The 19,751-nt window shown below is 34.0% G+C and overlaps 2 protein-coding genes across 2 annotated transcripts; one reads left to right on the top strand and one right to left on the bottom strand.

Moving 5' to 3' along the window:
• Positions 1–4,928: 4,928 nt before the first annotated feature.
• On the top strand, positions 4,929–8,829 carry TIM (triosephosphate isomerase). The gene is made up of 9 exons (XM_047296126.2): positions 4,929–5,190; positions 5,450–5,476; positions 6,299–6,368; positions 7,017–7,140; positions 7,377–7,461; positions 7,562–7,694; positions 7,793–7,966; positions 8,299–8,381; positions 8,478–8,829. The coding sequence occupies exons 1-9, from the start codon at positions 5,014–5,016 to the stop codon at positions 8,532–8,534; spliced, it is 930 nt and encodes a 309-aa protein (XP_047152082.1). The 5' UTR covers positions 4,929–5,013; the 3' UTR covers positions 8,535–8,829.
• Positions 8,830–13,339: 4,510 nt separating this feature from the next.
• Positions 13,340–14,634, bottom strand: GAMMA-TIP (gamma tonoplast intrinsic protein). The gene is given in 3 exon segments (XM_047296127.2): positions 13,340–13,720; positions 13,723–14,046; positions 14,142–14,634. Coding segments are annotated over 3 exon segments (744 nt in total). The 5' UTR covers positions 14,523–14,634; the 3' UTR covers positions 13,340–13,681.
• Positions 14,635–19,751: the final 5,117 nt, after the last annotated feature.

Genomic DNA, 19,751 nt, shown 5'->3' on the forward strand with positions numbered 1-19,751 from the left:
AAACAACCAGAAAAATTCCCAGGCAGATATAAACATATTGTCTACCCTAGGGTTCAATATTCCACCGTTATTGCAGTTATTCCAAACATCAAGCATAGATAGAGAAAAGGGAACGAAAAACACAAAGCAAAACCACACCAAATTCGCGCATCTAATTAAATGGCTCGACTCTCTAAAAGTCCCCAGTGGAGTCGCCATCTGTCGCAACCGGAATCGCGACGGGACGACGATCCAAAGAAACGGGTTTTGAAAAGAGATTTGGAGTCGCCACCATAGTTTATTCTGGAAAACTACGGAAAAACCATAAAATGATAAGACACGGTCCGTGAAAACCAGATTCTAGGTTCGGGAGTCGGTTACGTGTAGGGAAGGTATTAACACCCTACAACGCCTGCCTTAAGGCAGTACCTTTAACTAAACGCACGAATATGATGTGGTTTTCAAAATGTTTAACTATCCCCTAAAATAAAATTATAAATAAACAAAATATATTTTTTAGTTTTTTGGGCCCGACAAGGATTGACCTTGCTCCTACGTATTCTCATTCAGAATGAGAAATCAGGGTTACGTAGTTCTTTTGGAGATTGGAAAGCTTGTTTGAGAAATTGTTTAGAAAATTTGTTTGGAAAATGATTACGGATAAATTTGGATTTTTGGGAAAATGAACCTGACAAGGTCTAGCCTTGCTCCTACGTATCTCCACTTTTGATGGAGAATCAAGGATCACGTAGTTCTGGCAAGGCGATATTGTTTGTTGTTTGAAATTGTTGATGTTTTTTAGTTTTTTTGAAAATTTCATATTTTTGATATTTTTATAACGGAAAAGGTATTTAGCACAAGGACGATGCGCGCGATCACACGTGTGCTCAACCTTTAAAATATTTTTGTAATTTTTTTTAAGAAAGAAGAAAAGGTTTTAGCACAAGGACGACGCGAGCGGTCACACGTGTGCTTAAACCTTTAAACGTATTTTTTGTAATTTTATAAGAAAGAAGAAAAGGTTTTAGCACAAGGACGACGCGAGCGGTCACACGTGTGCTTAACCTTTAAAACGTATTTTTTTGTAATTTTATAAGAAAGAAGAAAAGGTTTTAGCACAAGGACGACGCGAGCGGTCACACGTGTGCTTAACCTTTAAAACGTATTTTTTTTTTTTTTTTTTTTTTTTTTGTAATTTTATAAGAAAGAAGAAAAGGTTTTAGCACAAGGACGACGCGAGCGGTCACACGTGTGCTTAACCTTTAAAACGTATTTTTTTGTAATTTTATAAGAAAGAAGAAAAGGTTTTAGCACAAGGACGACGCGAGCGGTCACACGTGTGCTTAACCTTTAAAACGTATTTTTTTTGTAATTTTATAAGAAAGAAGAAAAGGTTTTAGCACAAGGACGACGCGAGCGGTCACACGTGTGCTTAACCTTTAAAACGTATTTTTTTGTAAATTTTGTATATATATAAATATTTTTATTTTCTATGTATTATTAAATATGTATTTTAAAATAAATAGATGTTTAGAATAAAATAAAATAAAAAAACAATAAAAATAATAACAACAATAACAATAATAAAAAAAAACAAATAGAATAAGAAAAAGAAGGAAACAAAATAAAATAAATAAAGAAAAGCAAATAAATAAATAAGTAATGAAAATAAAACAAATAATAGGGGTGCCTAAATAAGAAACTGGGGTGTCTAAACTATTTTCCATGTAGATGGACTGGGCCAAAACCCAAGCAGACAGGAGGTGTGGAAGTGAGAAACGGAGACTGCGGGGGAAAATTATTCTCGGGCTTGGCCCAGCACTGGCCCGGGGTGTATGGGGGTGCGCGGGTGAAAAGCGGGAGGTGCATGAGTATTCGCTGGTCAGGCCCAGTTCTCTCTTTTTTTATTTTATTTTGTTTGCAGAGTGGGCTTAAGCCCGAACGAAAATGGGGTGTGAAACATGAAACCGGGGTGCAGATAAAGTTCCTTTTAGTTTTATTTTTTTTGGCCCAAAATATCTTCAGCACATTAGGGGTTCATTTCCCTTCTCTTCATTCTTCCATTTTCATTCTTCCATCTCCCACAAACACAACCAAATCTCTCTTCTTCCAGCCAAGAAACTCCGGTGAAGGGTCGTCATCTCCGCACACACACTGCTGCCTCGCCATACCGACCACCGCGTGTCGCTGCTTCTCTCTCGAGCCCGTCCGCTCTCTCCGCCATCGGCAACCCAGGGAGAGTTTCGTCTCCGCCGCGCGTCGATCCGGCCATCCAGGACGTCGCCTTCGCCCTCCCTCTCTTCGCTTCTGAGACGATGACCCAAGGAGGGGTTTGCTTCCTCTACACATGCGCCACCGCCTCCGCCAAGACCGGCCGCCGCCAGTGCGCCGGTGGCCGCCGCAGATCCTGCCGGTTGCCACGCCAAGCTTCTCCTCTCCTTCTCTTCTACCATAGACGCCGCCACCCAGTCACCCCCTCTCGGACCACGAACCAGGGTCGCACCAGCGATGCGACCCGCCGCCCTCGCCGGAGCTCCTTTCCTCACCGGCGCCACCACTCTCCTTCTTTCATTCTCTATGAAATTTATTGATTAGTTTGGATGTCTTGTCTTCTGAGATTAAGAACGATGGGTGTCTGTTTTGTCTGAAACAGTGGTGGCCTCTTTTCTTTTTTGGAATTAGTCTGATGAACGTTGTAACATAGAAACTTTGAGGGAGTGGACTAAATCTGATAGATTGTGTTACAGGCTGAGGATGACAAAATTTTTGGTGCTTGGCAGGATGGAGCCGTGATTTGGTCTGTTTATTCTGTTTGATACAGGTGGAGGATGATCTTAAAGTGGAAGCTAGCTGCGACCGACATGCGCAGGGTCCAGTGGAGAGAAAAACTATTCCTCTTTTCTATTCTCTCATGAGAGTTGATATGAAAACACCTATGCTGTCTCTGTTTGCTTTTTATTACATGTTTTTCTGGATGCTAATGGGTACTGAAGCTTTGATGTTGGGGGTATGTGCCTATTTGTTATTGTTAACAAAATAGATGAAATTTACAGGCACCGAAACTGCATTTTGGGTGCAGTTCGAATGAACAGGGGTCTTGTTATTGTTAACAATATGCATTGATTGAACGCAATTTCATTCATCTTTCAGCAGGCATAAAGCAGACATACATAGAGCATATAAACGAACATGACCAAAAGAGGTTGAATGTCTGAAGAATTACCTTCGCAGCTTCAAGAGAAGATAAAACTTTCCTTTTTGTTTTAGTCTCCTTTTCTTTACTGGATTCAATCTCCTTTGCTTCCCCCGCCGAACTTCTCCTTCAGTAACCAAAATGATCTTGCAGGCACTGGAAAGTGAAGTGGAGTGGACTGCTAGGTTCCTCCAACACTCGTTGCTTCTCCTCCTTTTTTCCCTCCTTTCTCTCTTTTGACCGTGATGAAAAAAACCTTTTCAAAAGCCCACCCCCAACTTCTCTGTCCTGCATCCTGTGAGATATCTTCTGGCATGGGATTTCCCTTTTGTTTTTTTCTTTCTTTGATGTTCACTGTATCGGCCATCAGTAGGCAGAAGTTTGCTTTCAAAAAAAAACATTCTCCTTTGATGTATACTTGCAGTCGTAAGTAGGGAATTATGGGAAGAGGAGCCTCTGCCTTTTGTTACTGCCCTTGTAAATGTCCATTTTGAGCATTGTTTTTTTTGTAAATAGTATACGCTACTTTTTGCTTTTTTCTCTGAACCTTGCATACTGTTGTTTTACGCTGCAGGATGGAGTTGACCTTATTTTTTCTTTTCCTTTTTTTTTTTTTTTTTTTTTTCTCTTTCGTTTCAAAATAAAATTAGGTAACTAATATGTATATATGTAATAAAATAAATAAATAAATAAGAAGGTAAAATTAAAATATAAATTAAAAATAAAAATGAAAGAAAATAACATAAAATAAAATAATAAATAAATAAGAAGGTAAAAATAAAGTATAAATTAAAAATAAAAATGAAAGAAAATAACATAAAATAAAATAAACCTATTATAGTCAATCCGGACGAAATTGGGTGTTGACAATACTATAAAATATTTAAGAAATGGAAATTACTATAGTTTTAAATAGAATTTAGTGTGACATGCTTTTGTAGAAATCTTGTTTTCACTTACTTTTGTTTTTTCTTTCATATCAAAGCGCAGAAACCTAGGTATTAAATAATTATTTTCGTAGTTTTTTCTTTCATATCTATTTGATTTGTAAGAAAAAATTTCACACCTAAATTAAAATTCATGAATATTTTTACAGTAAATAGCTAAAAAAATATTTTAAATTTTTAAAATGAAATATAAATAAAATTATTAAAAATATATAATATAATATAAATTAAATTAAATATAAATTAAAATTTTAATTTTAATTAATTTAATCTAATCAAATATAAATTAATTTTATTTTTATTTTTTTATAAATAATAAATACTTACACGTATAAGTATTATGATACCATATTCAACTTGTTTATAAAAAATATTAAAATATTTACAAATGTTAATTATTTATTACGAATTTTATTTCTAGGGAAAAGTATTTTTGTCGTCAAATTAAATTTCTTTACATTTTAATATGATATATATTTATATTTTATTAAAAAGATTCTATGTTTAAGTTCTTGTGATCACATAATAAAAGTTTTGTGAATAAAGAAAAAACATTTAATTGTATTTTTCTTATCTTGTGGCGGTGATGGATGGTTCGTGAATAGAGTCTTGTTCCTGGACATGGTTACTCTGCTATGTTCATGTGTAGGGACCACATAGTTGAACTCAGCAATTCAAGAACCAAGAAAACCATGGCCTTCTTAAGTTACTTGTTTAACTTGGTAGGTGCGTATTAAATAGTAAAACAGTAAAAAGTAAAACACTCTCTCACCAACCAACACCAAACTACAAAACCAAAATCTAATCCAAACCTTAAAATTTACTACTAGCTTCGCACTCACCTCAACCGCAACCCAACACTGTTCTTGTTCTTCATCTTCTTCTTCTTCTTCCATGGCAGCAACCTCAACGTCACTGGCTTCTCAACTCTACATTGGCCTGCGCCGCCCCTGCCCCAAGCTCGATTCTTTCAATTCTCCGTCTTTTTCTGCCTTCGACCCTAATCTTCGCCTCTCCCTCTCTCCTCCCAAACCCTCACGCGCCGTTGTCGCCATGGCCGGCTCTGGCAAGGTGCTTTTGCTTCTTCTTTTATTCTTTTTAAAAACTTCAACTTTATTATTCTTTTATTACCCTTGATCGTTAAATAAAACTCGTCTCTTCGATTTCGGTGGGTAATACATTTCTCTTCTATGGGTTGGGTTTGCGCAATTCCATCGAAGCCTGTTAGCATCCATGCATTATTGGTTATATATTGCTTTATCTTTAGTGGTTGGTTATCCATTTGCCATTTGGTGTATTGATCTTTTTCTTCCTTTCTTCGTTGTTGCAGTTCTTCGTTGGGGGCAACTGGAAGTGTGTAAGTATCTTTCCCCCAAACTGTTTTTGTTGCTATTTTTGTTAAAATGCTATGTTTATTTTTTGTGATTCAGTACTTGAGTAGTTGATTGATGTTATATTTTATTTTAGCATTAGAGTGGTATAACAGCACACTATTGGAATGCAAATTATGCGCCATAAATCTCGGACTATGTTTTGGTTTTGAGTAAATAACCTATACTTTTCCTTGTAAGTATTGAACTTAATGTTTTTGTATTATGCATCTGGTTCAACTCACCACACTTTGCAACTTACGTCCCCTGACTTGACTTTTTTCTGTAGCTAGCAGTAGCAGTTTAGAGCTTGTTTTCAACCCTTTGTTCAAACTTTCTTTTAATTTTTTTTAGCACTAGTATCCTGGAGCCATTTCTTTCCATCTGCCATACCGTTCTTATAAAGAATGCACTCTACATTAAAGGACTAAAGGAACTCTTTCTTTCCTCTTGATCACTTTGTAGAGCAGCACAGGTTTATCTTAAATTAAACTAAATAAAAAAAAAATACAGTTTTCTTGCGATATCATATCTATCTTTCAGAAGAATTTCCTTCATACTTCATCAATTATCCCTTGGACCTATTTATTTGTGTAAAATAATGAACTTATATTCTCTTGCAGTTCTACCAGGTTATTTGAAACAGGTCCTTTTTGCATTGTTCAGTAGTTTTTGTTCTTTGGTTGTATGTGATAAACCACTCATAAGTACACATGAATCATTGGTTCTCACGGTTCAATCAATTACTAGTTCAGTAAACTCTGCATATATCTCTATCTGATTTTTAGTACTTTTTCTGTTTTCTTTAGAACGGAACAAAAGATTCCATCAGTAAGCTTGTCGCTGACTTGAACAGTGCAAAATTGGAGCCCGATGTTGGTGAGATGTGTTCAATCTTTATTTGTGTTTCTTGCTAAAAGATGTAGAAGACTATAAATAATTGTTATGCTTCTTCCCTACTCCTAAAACCTAAAATAATTCGTTGAGTTTGAACATTTTTTTTCTCTGTATGCTAGTGCAATGACACATTTGGTGTTTGGTTACAAAATGCTGATAAATGATGATATATTTTCTGGTTGGAAATGATCAAATTAATTGTTTCAAAAGGAAATGGATATAGTTCTCGATTATCCATTCCCAGTGCCAAAAAGTGGCAAAACGCATGGAACCCCATTCCAACCATGGGTCATTTGCAGAGAACTCCCTTGTACTTTGGAACTCGCCAACATGATTCATCGAACTTACCAAACTATACATAATGACTCCTCATAGGGGGTTTTGGGCACATGCCCAATAAGGTCAATATACACTATTTGTTTGGCATGTGCTGTGTGTGTTGGTGTGTTTGAAAGCTTAAGTAAATTTGCAAGCTATGATCCACAATTGGAGAGGTTCCTTGTTTTCTGGTCCCTCAAAAAATTGTATTGAGTATGTGATTCAAGTTAAAAAAAAACTCTTTCTTAATAACCTTGAAAAGTTATCATTTGCATTTGGTCATCACAAGCATTTCCATTTTGAGATGTACAGATGTCGTTGTTGCACCTCCCTTTCTGTACATCGATCAAGTGAAAAGCTCACTTACAGACCGGATTGAAATATCTGCCCAGAATTCTTGGGTTGGTAAAGGTGGTGCTTTCACTGGAGAAATCAGGTTAGCTTGCTCTTTCCTGCCAAATGTTAATTAATCCAGGTTTTCATTTTGTTTTTTGAATTATAAATTTTGGCAAGTTGGATGATTGCAGATACTATTTCTTTTATGTTCACAGTGTCCTTCATGCTGTTTTCGATGCAATTCCAATGTTTAAACCAAATATGTTATTGTTTTCTGGTTATCCTCAATTATGCTACAAGTTAATTCAGTTAGTTATTAAAACATGACTTTTGTAGTGCTGAACAAGTGAAAGATATTGGATGCAAGTGGGTTGTTCTTGGACATTCTGAGCGAAGACATATAATTGGAGAAAATGATGAGGTAAAGCAAATTGATACAGCATTCTTGCCAGAGAATACTACCAGTATATTTGCAAGAGATGATAATATTTTAGATATTAACCGAACATCGTCCAGTGCAGTTTATAGGAAAGAAAGCTGCCTATGCTTTGAACCAGGGTCTTGGAGTGATTGCATGCATAGGAGAATTGTTAGAAGAAAGGGAAGCAGGGAGAACTTTTGATGTTTGCTTTCAACAACTGAAGGCTTATGCTGGTATAATCCATTTAAAATCGTTTTTTTTTGGGGGGAAAAACAAAAGGGGGGAGGGGTTTCTGATTGCCAGCATAAAATTCGTTGTCGCTTTTATGCAGATGCTGTTCCTAGTTGGGACAATATTGTTATTGCATATGAACCTGTATGGGCCATTGGAACTGGAAAAGTGGCCACTCCCCAGCAGGCTCAGGAAGTACATGTAGCTCTTCGGGATTGGCTGAAAAAGAATGTCTCAGATGAAGTTGCATCTAAAACACGAATTATTTATGGAGGTAAATCTTTTGTTGTACCTGTAGTTGCATTGTGAACTTTTGGCAGTGTTACGGAAATTTAACATATACCATGATTTAATAAGGCTGCATGTTTATTCAATGTAACTTTGCAACATCTGAACTTTCTTATGATGCATTATTTAAGAACATAGCAGAATCATGTATTTTCACAATCAATGAACTGCTTGCCATATAGTGATAGCTGATATACTTGATAGGTGTAAAGCTGTGCACAACATATCTTGTTAACATTAAGATTGTCCCTGACCTTGTCTATGCAAAATGTTGGTTTAGTTTCAGCATATTTGAATATAAAATTGATCTGTTTTCAGGGTCTGTAAATGGAGGGAACAGTGCTGAGCTGGCAAAGCAAGAGGATATCGATGGATTTCTCGTTGGAGGTGCTTCATTGAAGGTACATACATAGTTTGTTTGAGCAAAGTAATCATAGCATAAGATAAAGAATTGAGGTTATTATTTATACTTACAAGTTGATGTTGTTGAGCTGCAGGGTCCTGAGTTTGCTACCATTGTGAATTCAGTCACATCCAAGAAAGTTGCGGCTTGATTACTTATTGTAGTTTGGGCAATATGAGAGGGCAATTCTCAAATGTGGCAATAAATAATATGGGTCTATTATAATAATAGCACTTTGCTTTTGTCATCCTGAGTTTTTCCAAAGAGCCAGTATTTTCTTTCGATTAGAGATACAGAGAGGCAATAAATTTTAAATGTTTCTGAATTATTGTTGTTTTCTCATAACGTCACTGTTAAATCTTGAATTTTATTTTCTTTTTATGGTCGCTCTCAGTCATGTGGTCTGGACTTTTGTGACTCGAAATGTGCCTTCATAAGTTCACTTTCTTCGTATTGTGATGAAGCTTAACATACTTTTTAGATTAAACTTATTTATCGTCCAATCGAACAATTCAGATAGTTATATGAGAAGATAAATTGAATTACTTAAAATTAAGTATATTTAGTAAGTCATTCAGTTCATTGGGTTCCGTTACTTGAGTATTCAATTATGTTCAATTCAATTTCATTGAATTGAGTTCAGCTTTATTTATGATTGGGCCAAAGTCATCAAAATCCAAACTAACTCACTCTTGTATGGGCCAAAGCAAGCACCAAGGATATAAAATAACCATATTGACAAGTACTTCTAAGATAATGGCTTTTTTCGAAGTCTTAACGAGTATGCTCTTTATATAAAAACTTATGATAATTAAGATATTTTTATTGTTTGTGATGATCACTTATTCACTAGCAACAATCCAAACTTGTTTGAAGAATTCAAGAAGGTGATGTCATATGAGTTTGAGATGACAGACATAGGGTTCATTTAGAGCTGCCAGGTAAACCGATTTGACTCGACCCGGTCTATCATGAGTTGATCACTTAATGAGTCAACTCAGCTCGGTTTGATCCATCACGGGTTAGTGGGTTAAAAGGGTTGATTCATTGGTTCATTTAATTATAAGTTTTTTTAAATAAAAAAATTAAAAAAAAAGTAATTCAAATCTAAATAAATGTCACTCTAAAACGATGTTAAACTCCAAAGACAATTCAAAAAAAAATTATCATACAATCCAAGCGTAATCCAAAAACATGTACAAAAGACGAACAAATAAGTTTTTAATATTGTTAATTTTTATCTCACTTGTCCATTTATAATATTAGAGTCTTAAACAAATAAATCTATAATATTTTTCTTTCTTAGAAACATTTTTTTTTATCACTATCTACAATATAATAAAAAAAATGTTAACTAATAATATTGAAACACAAAATAATAAATAATTAAATTAAATTAGGTGGGTTGGTGAGCCAACCCGACTTACCATGGATTCAACCCGGTGAGCCGAGTTCTCTAAATGAACCGGGTTGAATACTGACTCGCATAAAAAAGTTACATTTTTTTCAAACCCAACCCAGTTCAAACTCGTGGTGAACCGAGTTGGCTCGCGAGTTACAATCCATTTTTGAGAGCATTACATGTCATACTAGAGGTTAAGCAATTGGAGGAAGGTATCTTCATTTATGCAAAGGAGGTCTTGAAAAAATTTAAGATGTTTGATTATAGTCTAGTGAATACACCCATGGAAAGTGGGATGAAGCTATCAAAGTTTGAAGATGGAGAAAAGGAGAATCCCACTTTATTCAAAAGCCTCATGGAAAGTTTGAGATACCTAACATTTACAAGACTCAATATTTTGTATGTCATTGAGTAGTGAGTCGATTCAGGGGACTCCCGCTTCTACTCATATGAAAGTTGTTAAGAAGATAGTCTGTTATCTAATAAGTACTCTTGATTATGGGTTATTTTATTCATTTTATAATGATTTCAATGGATTTTGTGATAGTGATTATACCAGATATATCAATGATAGAAAGAACACTAGTAACTTATTTATATTTTTTTATAGGAAAATGTGATTTTTTATGAAGTTAAAAAAAAGTTTTAAAGGTTAAAAACAAAGATCGATGTGTAGAAGATTTCAAATTAAGAAAGAGAAATGTTATTATAAATTGAAATATAGAAATATATAAATGTCTCTAAAATTTTCTTAAGTAAACTCTAATATCTAAAAAGTCTTAAATTAGTGATGGATGTAAAAAATTTCATAGTGAAACTTTAATTAGATAAGCTCCTAGAAAAGAGTATAGATATCTCCATTAACCTTTATAAATATCCAATTCTACTTGCTCTTTTTCAGAAAAAAAATTTGACTTCTCTCTTCCAATTCTCACCTCTTCCTCTAACAGTCAGATGCTTCCAAACTATCCACATTGTATGTAGTAAAATAGTGCATTATGAGTCTGAGTCTTTCAGATTATGCCACTGATCTGAATCCAAATATGCTGTTTGTACTTGAAATTACAAAAATTGTCACGTGCTGTCATGTTAACGCTCTTATTGAATTGAAGAAAGGGGAAACCATATAATATAACTACATTTTTTTTCTTCAGTTTTCTGTGCAAATGACCAATGTTACCAACTTACGACGAATCTGTGACAGATAATATTGGTTGTACATTCAGACAATAGTAATGGGTACAACAATTCCATTTCAAAATTTGGACCAAAATATGTGACGAAACGTGGAAATAAATTAATAGATTATGAGATGATGAGATGATAAGATGAAGAATATAATTTTGCGGACGTTAGTTTATTACTAAATCAGTGGGAAAGCACACTAATGATTGCAAGCCCCACACAGTATTTTAAATTTCTTGTCAGAGAAGACCCAACAACCAGATTCGTGCTGGTGCTGCATGTTAAACAAAGTTGTGTTCATAGTTTAACTCGTTTTAAAAGTTAAACTGTAAAAATTGAGTTTTTTTTTTCTTAAAATTCATTACTTGGTATTGGAATAAAAAATAAGAGCCGTGTTTTGGGACACGCTTACGCTGAAACAAAAGGCGAGGGTAAGACAATAAAGCAACCGGAAATCACGAACAGCACCGAAGCATTATTGAGATTGGTATTGTTTTTGTTTTCTACATCTGTCTATTATTAACCTGGCATGTGAAACCCGAGAATAAGGACCCCTACAATGTATAGTGATCTACGGCTCCTGTCTTATTCATTGTAACAGAACCAGCGACAGAACTACAACAAACGCCGAATGATTAACATTAATTAACGTGGTTAGGCACATGCAAAATCTTCCCTTTAGCCATCGTATTGACTCTATTGGCTGTAATTTGTAAATCGGTTCAAATCCCTTCATTACTTGCTTCCAATATCCATAGAAATTAATGTTAAGTGATATTGCTTCGTTTACCAAATCGATGAATGGAGCCTCCAAAGTCAAATGAAATATAGCTGCAGATTATCATATGTCACGGGAAAGGATAGACATCAACTACCTGTTCGTTTTTCCGGACTGTGTACAATGTATGTAAAATCCAATAATTGTTCTACACTTTTTTCGAATTCTACATTAGTAGAAAGAACAAGTTTTTTATATCAGTATACAAGCAGACAAATTCAGTTGTATATCTAAGTGAAAAAGATTTACAAGTTTATGTTTTCTTGTGATTTTGGTTGAAGATGAGGTTATATTGTTTTGTATAATCGGTTATCTTTTTGTTTCTTCTCTCATATCAAAGCCAAAGATTCATTTTAGTAGTCAGCACAGATAAAAACAATGGAGCGGATGATGAATTTTAGGTTTGCAGATCCTTCTGATAAAAACAGTCTTTCTGACAAGGTTTGTGCCAGATTGACTCAGTGTTATATGCTTTTGTATAAAATTAGGGGAAAATCTATAAAATGTTTAGCAGGGATGGAAGTAAGAGACTGTAGCATTTTTGCGTATATGGTCTAATAAAGAAGAGATTTAGGTGAGTAAATGGTATGGATGGAGTGGACCATAGGCACATTTCCATGATGAAAAAGTGTGTTGGAGGGGCCAATTGGCAAAGTGGAATGCATAAAGTGAAAGACCTGTTTGGTTTGGATACTAGCCTTTCCAACGCTTTCTTTCACGTGCTGTGCTGTTTGGCCATCTCATCATTGGTGCGCAAAATCCATATTCCCATCAATTTACCTCCACCAACACCCATCTATCCATTCTATACCCATATTTAAGACAAAACTACCAAAACCATTTCGATCACAACTTGCTCACATTTATTTCATTTTATCCCAATTACACCATACCGCTTCAAATAACAAAATAATATCTTTACAATCTTCTCGTATTCTCTACCATTTTTGCTTTATATATCCTTATCAGATCACATAGTAGCTCATGTATATTTTGTTAGAAAACAATGTAAAGCTATGTGTTTCAAGGTAGAAAGTTCGGTGGAAAAGGAAACAGTATAGTCATAATTTGAAAATCAAGATACATAATCTAAATTTATGATATAGAATCTTGCTTTGTTATCCAATTCTCAATAATATTAGATAAAATAAATACAATAGCTTCACATATTGGAAGCCTCTGAAAGGGTGCATTATTCCCAAACAAGGAGACAAACTAGATTTCTGGAAAAAGTTATTAATGAGCATATAGATAACACTGACGATAGATGCATAGCTATATGATCCAGTTGAATCTGGTTTAGTTCCTTTCTCTAATCAACGCTCTACAATCATTCTTCCTGGCTTTTAATAGTCCGATACTGTGGTCGGTACTCGTACGTCTTCGTTAGGGAAGTGAATTACCCATCCACGCTGATGGACCCACTTCTTGCATGTGCCTCAACGATTCTCCCTTTAAGAACTTTTGTCGCATACCATGATTAACTTTTTTACATTTTTTTTTTTAGTTCAATCTTCTTCTCTGGACAGTCTGTTCATTGTCGCAATGATTGACAGATTAAGGGTTTAATAAATTAGAACTGTGCAAGAAATTAGAAAAAAGAGGAAAACATTTCAATTCGACAGAAGCAGCAGTGAAATGGTACATTCAGCCAGACCCCAATAATGATACATCCATGGTGGACCAGGTGAGAAAGAGAGAGACAGAGAGAGGATGCACAAATGATGATAATTTAACTTAAAAGAGAACATGATCATCAACCATCCAACCAAAGATCAAAGTCCACCGATTCAACACGAAAGGAACAACCCGCGAAAGTAGAATGAAGAGAAACACAAGGAAAAAAAACATACACAGAAGAGGATCGAAGAGAAATTCAATAATAGACAATTTTTTTTTTTTTTGTTTATTTTTGTGATTTCGGGTCTAGTAGTCAGTGGTTGGGAGCTGCTCGTGGGTGTGGCTGATGAAGACGACCTCGTAGATGACTCCGGCGAGGCCACCACCGATGAGAGGGCCGACCCAGTAGATCCAGTTGTTGTCCCAGGTCCAGCTAACAACGGCAGGTCCGAATGTGACGGCAGGGTTCATGGCTGCTCCTGAGAAGGCCCCACCCAACAAAATGTTAGCGCCAACGATGAAACCAATGGCGATGGGAGCGATGGTTCCCAAAGTACCCCTCTTGGGGTCAACGGCGGTAGCGTAGACAGTGTACACCAAACCGAAAGTCATCACGATCTCCAACACCAAAGCGTTACCAACTCCAACTCCAGCTGAGAGTCCAAATGCGGGAACAGTCTGTCAAGCACCGGAACAAAACTCGTATCAGTTCATCAAACACTTCAACTTAAAAGTTAGTTATGTAAAGTAAATAACGGTAATAACGGTCTTACGGAGGAGGTCACGAAGGCCAGGAGGAGGGAGGCCACCACGGAGCCCAGGAGCTGGGCGATGATGTAGACGATACCGCGGAGGAAGGTGATGTTGCCTCCGACGAAGGCGCCGAAGGTGACGGCGGGGTTCACGTGACCTCCGGAGATGTTAGCGCCGACGGAGACGGCGACAAAAAGGCCGAATGCGTGGGCGATGGAGGCGGAGATGAGTCCGGCAGGTGTGGCGGCGCCGTTGTCAGTGAGCTTGTTGTAGGCGATGCCGGAGCCTGAGCCGGCGAACACGAAGATGAGGGTGGAGATGAACTCGGCCAAAGCCGCCTTCAACGTGTCGGGGTGAGTGGCCTCCTCGGGCCTTCCGATGGCGATGTTTCTGATCGGCATCTTCAATCGACGGTGGTGATGATTACGACTGGTGAAAGATGAAGTGAACACCGAGATCACTCACTCAAATCACTCTCTGTTTCGCTGCCACTGGTTTTCGCTCCTTTGCTTGTTATATACCCACTCTCAAGACGCACCTGCCTCTGAGTCCACCGGCTCTACCCGGTTCCCGGTTATTTCTATTTTCCTATTTTTCATGTTAAGAAATCATGTTCAATACTTCCAAATATGACAGGAATCAAGCTTTTCTGAAACACCAAACCAGAAAAGAAATAATCTTATTTCTTGACAGCCTGTGACATGTTCTTCATATTTCAAATTATCAATTGTTTTCCTTTTTCAATTTCATTTTTATTTTATTTTTATTTTTGGTATAATGATGTATCCCCACCACTACTCCTTGTTCTTAATCCAGCGAAGCTTTTCGGCTATAGCCGTTCTACGATTGACACGTGTCCCAGATGGATAAGAGCCACGTCAGTCGCTGATAAGTGAATACGGTTTAATCTGTTTTTCCATCTGGATAGTTCGGAACAGCCCAATTTGCAGCCTAATATTTTATTTTCAAATGATGACTGTGCGGTTGTAATATTATATCATATCTCGTGGGATAAAAATAATACAGAGAGTATTAATTATATGAGAAAAGTAAATACTTAATCTATAATTATAAGGGCACAATTGATCATAATATAATGAAGGAGATAAGAGGATAAGCACTGTGAGTCTGTCAGTGACCCACAGGAAAAAAAGCTGGTATCATTAGCATACCGCGACTGACACCTGGGTAAAATGTTTTTTTGTTTATAATAAAAAAACATAAATATTGCAAACTGAATGAAAAAAAAAAAAATCAAACTTTGCATAAAGTTTACCTTTGTAGCAAAGAGGATATTAATAATCAAGAAATTTAAAGAATCAAAATTAATCTCCCTCTTTCATCCCTCGGTCGGATCAGTTTAGCTGCTCCCTCAATTATTGTTTTCTACCAAAATCGGTGGCTCGTGCATATGGAATCACTGATGCATTTTGTTTTTGGGCATCTAATCATGTACATATCAAGTTCTTTATGCTATTTTCCTTGAACAAAAGTTAAAAATTCATTTTAGATTTGTCCCGTTCTGCTCTCTTTTTTTGCCACCTTTGCTTATTTAATTTAATTACAGTAGTAACCATGGCTTTAACGGCTCTTGTTCAAGTTGAATGAATACGTGATCTGTAAACAATTAAACTGCCACAAGTTTACAACCAGATATATGCAAGAGTTGGATCGGAACCAAATCGTAACGAAAATGAATAACTTGCAAAATCTGCATCACATGAAGTTGTGTGCATCACGAGTTTCCTTAATTGAAAGCAAATATATATGCTCATGAATTTGGATTATATACTAAGCATATGATTTGCCAACTGAGCTACAATCACTATTTTTCTAATCATTGCATTATCATCTATTTAAATACCTTATCGTCCAAATATTATATAACCCAACAAAGAGCTCCTAGGATTTTTCGATCCACCGAAAAAATATAAAATCAAAATTATATTCATCTCACTGAAAAATAATGTTTTCAAACTTTAAAGAGTATAAAACTAACAAAAAGAACATATATATTGAGGAACAAACCACACTTTATGCTATTTAAAAAAGACACATTACCTAATTTGAACCCTCGTAGGCTATTAGTGCTATGTATTAATACTTGTTCTTTAGTGGCATAAAAACAAAATATTTGTATCGTTCAAAGGAATTCTCATTTTGGGAGGTGGAGTTTATACCAAAGATTAGCCCTCAATTAATTAGAAAAACAAAATTCCACATCATTAATGTTTTTATATATTGACTTTATTCATAATTTTACTTTGGGCCGGCACCGCTTTTCAAATTTTTAATTACATCTGTACCAAATCATGAGATCATTTTAGTGGTTGGAATTCGATATTATAAACAAGAGGGGTTATGCAAACCCAGATAGCAGATATGGCTAATGTCAATTTCAAACTAATAAAGTTACGCAATATGATTTTCTAATCAAATAACCTGTTGGACCTGTTCAAGTTCTTCGTAGTATACAGTTGATTTATAATTAGTCCCGGAGATGAGTGTTTAATTTGATATTTAGTGAAAACTCAGTCATGATTAGCTTCGTACAACCCCATTAATACTGGCCTAATGCAGTCATTTTCTTTCTCAGACTTTTTTGCCTGCATGATTTGCGTGACGCAACCAATAAAGAAAGTATCAATATCACTGGGAGGTTAAAGTATTTCTATTTATATTTATATATCATACATTCAAAACCCTTGTTTTTTCTTTCCGCTAATTAAACAGACAATAACATTAAAGATGAACAAATATAGTGTTGCATATGATAACTACATCTAAACATGTGATTAGGAATTAAACTTTTGATCATTTATGTAAAAAGTAAATAAACTTTAGGTATATCCGGCAGCATATGCCAGCTTTAATTCTCTTGTCATTTCTATTTAGTGAGTCTCTAAACATGTGGTGAAAGCAAACTCAGAGCAACAATGGCCCACCCACGCGCCAAAGTCCAAGTCTCACATAATTCATGATCTTTCATATCAAAACAAAAGAGAGCAAGTAATAGTTTTCACCTAGGGCCTCGGGCAGAAACAAAACCAACATTATATTCTATGATTTTGTCAGACGCATATAGTGTAGTTGTTTATCAAATGATTAGGTGTTGGAGGAGAAATTGTGAGGCCGAGATTCATTTTGCGCTCGCAATAACACTGATTTCTGCATAATTTAGCAAGTACGTCAACATGCTAATACAAACAATTATATAATACCTTAATAGAAGAAAAAAAAAACAATTAATGATGAAGACTAAATATTTAAAAATGAAAGACTAAAGAGAGTAGAAATGCGAAGAGATTGAGGTTTGGACCACATCACAACGTGAGACGGAGAGGTTGTCTTTGTCTGTGGTCACTTACGGTATAACCATCCAAAAAGCATTCTAAATTCAATTCCATTTGCATCATTCACCAACTTTTTTTCTCACCTTTAACCCAAATAAGTATCAAACAACTACTGTTGATGCCTTCGTGCTTAGTTCATTTCACGCTGCCATAATGTCTCAAGATGAATGGTCAGTTTCTTACTGCTGTAATTATGTTGTATTAATGGTTTTAAATGTAAATAGAAATAATTTAGAATTAATAAATCATTAGTGATAAAGGATGAAATTATGAGACAGCCGAAATAATTAATGGAAAAAAAGAATAATTAGTCTAAGTATTTATATTTTGTAAGAAATAGAGGATGAATTGTTATGTTATGTATGTAGGAAAGAGAAATAGAAGGTGGCAATAGCGTGGAGGTGGGGACAGCATGTGAGGTTACAGACTGGCGTTGTGATTGGTCAAAAGGAAAGTGAGAGCATGTTAGCAAATACAGCTGTAATCAGTGGGCCATCACGTGAACAATAGTAATTTTTTATTTTAATATTTGGCGCCATAACTCATTTTCAAAATTCCTTCTTTTATTATTTTAAACTTGTACACAGCATGTTCTGTTTTAAACACATTATCTATAGAATTTTTTATTTAATTAGTTCAGAAATTCTTATAATTTTACTTTTTTTAACTGTTTTTTCTAAATTTAAATAACTATGTATTATAGAAAAAAATACTTACATATTGAAAAAATATATATAATAAAATTATAAAAAGTATCTTTTATAACTGTTTCTTATAAAAGTATTTATACAATTTAATGACATTTTTCATTTTAATAATTATTATAGTAATACTTTTTATTAATTTCATCTAATAAATCTTAAATAGGTATTATCATTTATTTGAAACTAAAATTCATTTAAATCAATAAAAAAATTCTATTTCAGTTGAAATTAATTATTTATTTTAAATAGAATTACATATACTTTTGAAATTTAGATCAGTTTCGTTTTTATCCTTTTAAAATATTTTTGTTGTATATTATTTATTGCACAATTATTCAACTTTAAAATATTAACTATGAATATATTATAAGTAAAAACATTACATGTTTATTGTTATTAAAAAATATAATATTAAGTTGACCTTTTATTTTTAAATGGTCACTCAATTTAACCGTGAAATTTGGGAGAAAAAAAGTAAAGTATGATATTTTACTGATTGGAGTATTTTATTTTTAAGATGATTTTTTTCTATTTTCTTAAATTTTAATTTGTATATTAATAAAATTGTAACCGTTATTTATTATTTTTAATTTAGTTATATTATCATTCCATTATTTATTATTTTTAATTTAGTTATATTATCATTCCATTATTTTGTCATTTAAAATGTTATATTATTTAAGCTTATTTTTATCATGTTTTATCATCTGATTTTGTAATTTTACAATTTTTTTATTTCTTATATTTGTAATATATAATATATAAAAATAATTATTATACCAATCATAAAAGTCCTTTCTTTAATGATAAAAAGATTATGACGTTATCCGTTTAGTTTTTAATTGAAATTGTTAAAATGAAGATAAAGTTAATTTAAATCCTTAGTCAATTAATTTTGTTTCACGTGTTTATATAGTATGTTATTTTTTCTTTATATTATACATAGTTAATATGTGATATAATATTAGGCTAAATATAAGAGACGATGAATATAGTTGGTGAGTTGTTTTATCTTTAAAATTACTGTTCAAGTAGGTTTTAATAGTACACATATGTTAGATTTTTTTTTCAGCCCTTTTTTAACACATAATGTTCAAAAAGAGCATTTTCCATATTATTTTTTCAATGTTTATGATTGCCCTTTCCATTTCTCCATCTGTTAACAAAATCAATGAAATTTTGAAAACTATAATTTTAGAGTTAGAGAGAAATATTTGGATAAAATTATATTAAAATATTAAAAAATAAATTACTAATATGTAAATTATGTTTTCAAACAAAAAATTAATTATGAACTTATCTTTTTTGATAAAAATCATATTAATACTTAAATATGTTTTTTTACAAAGATAATATACACTACTGCTATTTATAATCTCTATAAAAACATGTATGATACATGTTTTCTTTATGGAGAGATTATGAATACCAATAAGTAGTGTATATTATCTCTATCAAAAATATGTTTCAATATTAATATGATATATATATATATATATATATATATATATATATATATATATTTATTTATTTATTTATTTTTAAAACATTAGAAACTGTAAAGAAACTAGAA

The sequence above is a fragment of the Vigna umbellata genome, chromosome 5 (genome assembly GCF_029865625.1).
Source record: "Vigna umbellata cultivar VRB3 chromosome 5, Vumbellata_1.0, whole genome shotgun sequence".
NCBI classification, from domain to species: Eukaryota; Viridiplantae; Streptophyta; class Magnoliopsida; order Fabales; family Fabaceae; genus Vigna; species Vigna umbellata.

Bases quoted from the DNA above. Each gene is read 5' to 3' on its own strand.
- TIM (XM_047296126.2), top strand. From the start codon at position 5,014: ATGGCAGCAACCTCAACGTCACTGGCTTCTCAACTCTACATTGGCCTG. The intron at 5,191-5,449 runs GTGCTTTTGCTT...TCGTTGTTGCAG, and splicing joins CCATGGCCGGCTCTGGCAAG to TTCTTCGTTGGGGGCAACTG. The intron at 6,369-7,016 runs GTGAGATGTGTT...TGAGATGTACAG, and splicing joins AAAATTGGAGCCCGATGTTG to ATGTCGTTGTTGCACCTCCC.